Source organism: Epinephelus moara, chromosome 13, assembly GCF_006386435.1.
Source record: "Epinephelus moara isolate mb chromosome 13, YSFRI_EMoa_1.0, whole genome shotgun sequence".
Classification (NCBI taxonomy): domain Eukaryota; kingdom Metazoa; phylum Chordata; class Actinopteri; order Perciformes; family Serranidae; genus Epinephelus; species Epinephelus moara.
Window position 1 is genome coordinate 20743249 of NC_065518.1, and position 8265 is coordinate 20751513.

Consider the following 8265-nt stretch of genomic DNA (forward strand, 5'->3'; position numbering starts at 1 on the left):
TGTTCGAATTCATGTTTCACCGGACGCATTTGGCTACTGCACACTTCGGAAATATACATATCAGCATGGTTTCCCAGCACCTGGAGTTTGTTACTGTGCATGTCTTCCAGCAATTTTGGAAAATTATCGAGCAATTTGTTTGCGCCGGTGCGGCAACACTGTAAACTTACTACCGGGAAACACTTGTTGGTGACACTGTGTCGACCGTTACTTTTTAAACGTTACCTGGTAACCAAGTGACGGAGCTCTGACGGTCCAGCGTGGCTGAGGACGGCTAACAGGCTTTACGTACTATAACCAAATAAAATACGACATAGCTAACTGAAAGGGGCAAAAATGTCAACAGTTAATGCAAAGAAAAAAGACACTTCTGCTAAAACACAAGGACCCACATCTGCAGAGAAAAAGAACAAAGCGGAAAGGAAAAAGAAAAGGAAACAGTGGCTGAAAATGAAGTATGAAAAGTTAAAGCCTCCACCGAAGAAACAAGAAAAACCTAAAGCTCAGCCAGCAGCACCTCCAAAAGACGTCCAACAGTTCTCTGCCAACTGGAAGGCATTACAAGAGGTTTGTCATGCTTTATTTTAGCTTGTTTACATATTATAAATGAGTTTTATTTACCATATTCAGTGACGTCACTTTCATGTAGATTGGTCACAACTTTGCTGAACTTTCCACAGATGCTAAAGGCCAGTCAGCCGGAGAAGAAGCAGCCCATGACACCAAAACCTCAGAATGGTGCTCTACAGAAAAAGGAGGCTAAAAAAAATATTTCCAAGAATAAAGCGGAAGACACAGGGGAAAAAGTGAAGCACAAAACATTTCCTACCAGTGCTGTCCCCAAGGACTCACAGGTGGACTCAAAGGGTCCATCTGTCTCAGACGCAAAACAGTCTGCTGCTCCGAAAAGGAAAAAGGACAGCGGAAAGTCAAACAGTGAGCAAGCGGCTAAGAAAAAGAAGCCTGTGGTTGAAGAGACGAAGCCTACAGAGTAAGTATGCAGCACTAATGTCTGCTAATATTCGAGTCAAGAGGCATTGTGGATGCTAACTTCAACCTGTCTTGTGCCACTGCAGAGAGGACCTTTGGTTTGATGACGTAGACCCAGACGACATCGAGGCAACCGTGGGAGCAGAGGCAGCAGAGATCATGAGGAAGAAGCAGGGCATTAAGAAGAACAATGACACAGAGAGTGCCCTGGTCAAGGAGAAAGCCTTTGAGGGGTTAGTGATGACAAAGTCAGCGCCATTTTGTAGCCCTGTAGATGTGCCAGAGAAGACTTCATGTCATACTGGTTAGAATATTGACAATTTAGTCATTAACAGAGAAATGTCATATGGTTTACATGCGTCTTTGGCACCAATCAAGTGCATATTTAGAAGAATAGTTTGACTTTTTGGGATATTCGATTATTTGCGGCCCTACCACGAGACATTGAAAAGATTGATGCCACTCGCATATCTATACAGAAAAAACAAGGTGAGCTTAAAGACTGGAAATGGTACAACAGCTAGTCTGGCTCTATAGCTCACTAATAAGTGACTTCCTGGAGTCTCCGCTGGTTGTCTAGCAACCTCACGGCAAAAACAAGGCTCCAGGAAGTCACTGCCTTTGGACACAGGAGGGTTAGTTGTCTCCCCCTCTAAACCGCCTGCTGTCTGTAGCCTCATTTAAAAGGGATAGTTCAGATTTTTTGAAGTGGGGTTGTGTGAGGTACTTATCCATAGTCAGTGTACCAGCTACAGTAGATGGCGGTCAGCATGTCCCCAGTTTGGAGGCGCAGGCAGGTCTCAGGAGTACTGCCACTGATATGACATGCTTTCAAACAGGGAAATGAAGCGTTCTCTATCCCCTCTTCAAAGCCACCGGACTCCTTTGACAAAATATGTAATTTTACCTCACTGAACACGGGAGCTGCTGGTCTACCACTGCCTCGATCTGTTAGCTTGGTTGTGATATTGTGTAGCTTTAAAGAATCCAAACTAATCCAAATAAAACACCAAAGTCACACGATGACACACAAACTAGCCAATCAAGGCAGTGGTAGACTTGTAACTCCCGTGTTCTGCAATGTAAAATTACTGTTTTTGTCAAAGGAGTCTGGTGGCTTTGAAGAGAGCTTAGATGAATTTAGTGGCTTCACTTCCCCGTCAGAAAGGACCATCTATATATAGCGTACACTCTAACTGATATTAAATTTTTTATAGGTGGCGAAAATACGTTTTGCTGCTGCCCCGGTTCACAGCAGTACATTGCTTATATTCCGTGGTGGTACTCCTGCCTGCTTTTCTAAACTGGGGTGTGCCAACCGCCATTTACTGTGTAAACCGCTGACTATAGATAAGTACCTCATACAACTTCACTGTCAAAAATCCAAACTATTCCCTTAACAGACAGACATAACATTGGCATTAACCTTCTCATTAATCTTGAATCTAAAGAATAAGCGTATTTCCTCAAATGTCTGCCTATTTCATAAACATTACTGCCAGCTACTTTCCCCGGCATGTCATACCAGTTTAGATAGTTGAATGTGTTTTCTCTGACATCCACAGTTTCTATTGTTTTTCACAGCATGTAAATCAACCTGCTGTGACATAAACTTTTGCATTTGACAGCAGAGACTGTTTTTAAATGTTGTCATGGAGATGTTTTCAAGTGTTGGTTTTTATTTACATCTGAGACGTAAGAGTCAGCTTAGAAAAAGTTTTATTTTTTTAAACGACATGCACATATACATATGTACAGAATCTATTCCCATTGTGGTATACCCATAAATATTACTCTCATTATCAGTGAAATACCAAAACAGACGAAAGATCTTCCTCAGGCAGGTTGAGGTAGTTGTGAGGACTGTCCTCTCTTATCATGCTGTTTCCTTGTCAACCGTTAGCCTCACCAGAGCCGTGGCCATTGATTGCGAGATGGTGGGAGTCGGCCCTGACGGAGAGGACAGCATCTTGGCTCGTGTGTCCCTCGTGAATCAGTTTGGGAAATGCATCTATGACAAATATGTGAAGCCCACAGAGAAGGTGACAGACTACAGGACAGCTGTCAGTGGCATCCGACCACAGGACATCAGAGATGGTGAGTTGTGAAAATGGTTGTAATGAGCAACAAACAATTGAATGAGAAACTGACACGTTATAATTAGTAGCTTTGAAATTTTGGAATGTACTGTTACACCACGATTATCATCTGTGTTTGTGTCACTGCAGGAGAGGATTTACGGACTGTGCAGAGGGAGGTTGCTGCCATCCTGCAAGGCAGAATAGTGGTTGGACATGCCATACACAACGACCTAAAGGTAGCCTGGATGTGATATCTGAGAGGGACATAAAATGATTTTTAAAGTAAATGTAAACACTCAAAAACTATTCCTAAACTTTCATTTCAGATTTTACTCTTGGATCATCCAAAAAAGAAAATCCGGGATACTCAGAAGTACAAACCTTTTAAGAAGGCTGTAAAGGTATTATTACTACTTTAAAGGACCCAATTGACCATTTTTTTATATCAGTTCCTCACCCATTTTCACTTTAAATTGGGGAAGAAAACTTTGCTTTTCTCACATGCCTTATTGAAGAATGAAGAATCCATAAAATTCTTGATGAATTGAAGCCATAGGGGTGCGCGTTAAACAGCAGAAAAACTATATCAGAACATCTGTTGCTGTTTGATGTATTCTACGTTACACATCTGGAGACGTGCAGAATCCTCCGTGGACCAAACTACTCCTCGTGCTGCTTCCTTGCAAGTGTTATAAGCAGATGTGGTTTCATCTGTTTTTTCAAGTGTCCCAGTGTAACAGCATGTGATCTAGAGGGCTGAATACAATGGCAAAGAGCAAAGTGAACCTGGAGTGCTTTGTGTTCACAGTGCACAGGTTGAGTGAACTGACTGCAGACTTGAAGTGAGCCAAACTTAGGGTGTTTTCACATTTATTCCTTTTTAAATGAACCAAACTTAGTCCTCTTAAAGTGCACCAAAACGTGGACCGACAGAAAAGGGACTCAGTTCTCTTTCTGGTCAATGTCAGCTCTGATTGGGCCTCAGTCCTCTTTCTGTTCACACTATATATATTATATATGATGTAACAAAAAAAAAAAAAGTACTTTGATGAGGCACTGCAGTGCGGTTATGAACTTAAAATTGGAGGAAAAACCTTAGGGTATCTGTGCCTTGTGGACAGTTGCCATTTTTTCCTCGGAGGAGTGCATTTGTTTCGTCATCAGACCAAAGTACTCCTCGTCTACTGGTTGTGTTGTCATTACCTGTGGCAATGGTTCCATTGTGTTTATTATGCGTCCCACTGAAATAGTTCGTGATCTGTCTACGGCAAGCCTGGAGGGCTACAATACTGTAGAAAAAGGCAAAGCGGACCCAGAGCCCTTTGTGTTCACAAGGCACAGGTTAAGTGAACCGCACCGCAGAATTGAAGCGAACCGAACTCGGACCACCTGTTCAGTTCGCTGCAGGGGGTTCTGAGTTCTCTTTACATTTGCGCAAATAATGCTGAGTCACCGCTCTGAGTCCGCTTAGAGGGCTCAAAAGGACCAAGTGTGAAAACACCTTTAGACTACCTCCTGAGGTATCCTGAGTACAGTTCGCTTCAGAGGGGTCCAAGTTCTTTTGGAGTGTTCACATTTGTGCAAAAAAAAAAAAAAGATAAGTCACCGCTGAGTCTGTGGAGGGCTGAAAAGAACCAAGTGTGAAAACACCCTTAAAAGGCCTGTTTCCACCGCAAGAACTTCGGGGTAATTTTACGGGGCCGGGGCCGTTGGTGCGTGTCTCCACCGCAGGAACCACCCCCGAAGGACAGAGTTCCGTTACTTTTACAGGGGCTAAACAAGTCCCTGCCTCGGGGTAGGTACTCAGAACGGCCCCGAAAGACTCCTGGCTGGGGCTTGGGGATTACTTGGTGCTGATTGGATATACTCAAGGAGGGATGTGACGACAACAGAAAGCAACAAAATAGCCGGCATTTTTAAAACTCAGCAGACGAGGGTTAGCTCGTTCATATAGCTTGCGCCACCATGTAAAAAAAACTCACTAAATGGCCCGTGAAAAAAATATTTTTTCCAGCGGATATCTTAGTAACAACATGATTGAGCTAGCAAAGCAGTTTTGTGTTGATATGTGTGGTATTTATTCAGTTTTGGGAAATCACGATGTCTAGAAAGCATCAGCTGACAGGGACAGCTAACTTAGCTGTCCCTGTCAGCTGATGCATGCTGTCAGACGTCATCTGTTAAAAGCCTCCCGTTGTCAGATACGACATGAAACTACTCCAGTTAGCTCAGTCATGTTGTAACTAAGACATCCACTGGAAAGAATATTTTTTTCACGGGCCATTTAGTGAGTTATTACAGACACCGCTATCGGCTAATGGCGTCCCTACGTCGCCCCGGTCAAAATGGTTGCGCAACGATTACGTCACATACAGAGCCCAGTAACTTTACAAGAACCTTCCTCGTACTCCACTCTCTCAGTGGAGACACGGCGGTTGAGAGGGCCGAGCAAGAGGACGTTCCTGTAGTAGTTCCTGCCCCCCAAATAGTACCAGGAACTTCTTCAGTGGAAACAGGCCTAAAGTGAAACTTATCTATGTTCTCTTCAAAGCCAGACTCCATTGACAAAAACCTGTAATTTTACCTCGCTCAACATGGGAGCTGCTGGTCTACCACTGCCTGGATTGTTAGTTAGTTTGTGTTACTGTGTGATTTTGGTGTTTTAAAGGATTAGTTTACATCCCGATCAAGAAGGGCTGTCTGTCTGTGTACTGAGCAAACGACTGGATAAATGAAACTTGGATTATACTGCATGAGTTATGTGAGAGTTTGTCAACAGATATTGTCATATAGTTTTGCTGTTGTTAAACATGGACTCGTGTGTGTTAGGAAATTTCTGTTTTTAGATTCTTCGTTCACCGTGGAAGCATGTCGGGAAAGAAAGTTTTCTTTGTGAATTCAGCATACCATGCAATGAGTTCTTGAGATACAAATGGTCATCTGGGGGGTGAAGTCTTCCTTTATAAATTGACATATTGTGTACATGTGGACCCCTGACTTTTTTTTTTTTTTTTGTTGGGCGACTCATCGCATGTCGGGAAAGAAAGTTTTCTTTGTGAATTCAGCATGCCATGCGATGAGTTCTTGAGATACAAATGGTCATCTGGGGGGTGAAGTCTTCCTTTATAAATTGACATATTGTGTACATGTGGACCCCTGACTTTTTTTATTTATTTATTTTTTTTTTTTGGGGCGACTCATCGCATGTCGGGAAAGAAAGTTTTCTTTGTGAATTCAGCATACCATGCAATGAGTTCTTGAGATACAAATGGTCATCTGGGGGGTGAAGTCATCCTTTATAAATTGACATATTGTGTACATGTGGACCCCTGACCCTTTCTTTTTTTGGGGCGACTCATCGCATGTCAGGAAAGAAAGTTTTCTTTGTGAATTCAGCATACCATGCGATGAGTTCTTGAGATACAAATGGTCATCTGGGGGGTGAAGTCTTCCTTTATAAATTGACATATTGTGTGCATGTGGACCCCTGACCACATTTTTTTTTTTTTAGAGTGGTCGCCCCTCGCTGAAAGTCCTCTGTAGAGAAATACTCAACGTTAAGGTCCAACAGGGCGAGCATTCATCCGTAAGTTATCAACACATCTGTCCCTTTTTCTAAAATGTGTAATAATGTGCTTAAATGTTCTACCTTTCTCTCACATTGCTAACAACTGAGTTAGAAAACAGTGCAAAAATAAAATACAATGAATAGCTATTAAAAATATAAAACATACTGTCCCATCTTGGGCTAATTTCCGCCTCTCCTCTTCTGCTGACCACCAGGTCCAAGACGCTCAGGCCACCATGAGGCTCTACACAATGGTGAAAAAGCACTGGGAAGCAGAGATTAAAGCCAGACATAACAACAAAGACTTAGACAAGAAATGTGTGAGAAAGCCCAAGGTTCCCAAGTACAAGAACAAGGACAAGAATCTCATGGGATTATGAAAACAAAACCAATCGGCAAGAGGACAGATCATCTCCGGATCAGAGCAGCCCTGACTAAAATGATTAGAGGTTTGGAAAGATGTCCAGAATTGTGTTTTTAACAGCTGGCCCCTCTTGACAGGATATGCCAAAATGTAAAAGACTTGATTGTTCTTGCCAAGATTTACACAAAGCGTAGAGTGTTCTGTGTAAGCATCCCAGGCTGCGACTCGCACAGGGATTACAACATCTAAGAGATGTGGGAGCATCTGCACACAGTGATCCTTTTGGGCCATTTCTTCCTTAAATATTCCCAGATCATCATTTCACAACACGTTTTTCCCAGCAGCTGGATGCAGGTGTTCAAATCATCCAATTTCATCTCCACAGTGCTCAAGTGAGAACTCAAACTCACTTGTCCACTAGCACGCACAGTCCTTTATTTTGCATAATGGTTCCAGTGTTATATGAATCTAGATCTGTGTTCTCTCATGACTTGGTTTGTAGTAATGCGATTCCTGATTGCCTTAAATGTTTTAAAAAGTATGAATTAAACAGAGAAATTCTTTCTTTATATCTATACCGCAATTATTGTTTATTAAACTCTTATGATATTAATAGTCCATACCCATTGAGTGCACAGTTGCCCACGTACAGTTTCACATGGTGTGTGTTTGGGATACAGGTCATAGGAAATTGCAGATTAAATAGTCAACTGAACCCATTAAGAAGAGCAATGTATTCAGAGTTTTTGTGAATTTGATAGTACGATTGCTTTATTGAAAGTACAGTAGTACCATTGCCAATAGTGGGATAGTTAGTGGGCTAAAACTGTACATCAGTCGTTGAGGTAGCACGTTGAAAGGCAGATAGTTAAAGTGTATATATGTTGTATTGACTTAAAAGTGGGGCGCACTGGTAGTTCACATGGGAAACATAGATTGACCACATCAGTGAATCGAAAAACGTGGGACAGACAGAATGACTGACTGACAGTTTACGTGATTATGTACAGCATACCATACCATGACTTAAGTCATACCAAAAATTAGAAAAAACAACAACATTGGGCCACAGGAGGAGCCACAGCGATCGGTCGCATTTTAGCCATTTTTAAGCATTTTTCTGTTGTTATAGCGCCACCCAGTTGCCAATTAGAGTTAAATTTCTCCAGTCACCTTGAGGCGTCCTGTTCTACATCTCTACCGAGTTTAGTAAAAATCGATATGGCGGTTAGGCCTAGATAAGAAATTAGCTCTCTAGCGCC

At 42.3% G+C, this 8265-nt stretch overlaps 1 protein-coding gene across 1 annotated transcript; it reads left to right on the forward strand.

The window, feature by feature from the left end:
* The first annotated feature begins 8 nt into the window (after window positions 1-8).
* rexo4 (REX4 homolog, 3'-5' exonuclease) lies at window positions 9-7599 on the forward strand. The gene is made up of 8 exons (XM_050060705.1): window positions 9-567; window positions 681-991; window positions 1077-1223; window positions 2894-3087; window positions 3219-3307; window positions 3398-3472; window positions 6583-6657; window positions 6855-7599. The coding sequence occupies exons 1-8, from the start codon at window positions 337-339 to the stop codon at window positions 7017-7019; spliced, it is 1287 nt and encodes a 428-aa protein (XP_049916662.1). The 5' UTR covers window positions 9-336; the 3' UTR covers window positions 7020-7599.
* The last annotated feature ends 666 nt before the right edge of the window (window positions 7600-8265 follow it).

Coding starts and splice junctions, on each gene's coding strand:
- rexo4 (XM_050060705.1), top strand. CDS start 337: ATGTCAACAGTTAATGCAAAGAAAAAAGACACTTCTGCTAAAACACAA. Junction 568..680: donor ACTGGAAGGCATTACAAGAG/GTTTGTCATGCT, acceptor AACTTTCCACAG/ATGCTAAAGGCCAGTCAGCC. Junction 6,658..6,854: donor AACAGGGCGAGCATTCATCC/GTAAGTTATCAA, acceptor GCTGACCACCAG/GTCCAAGACGCTCAGGCCAC.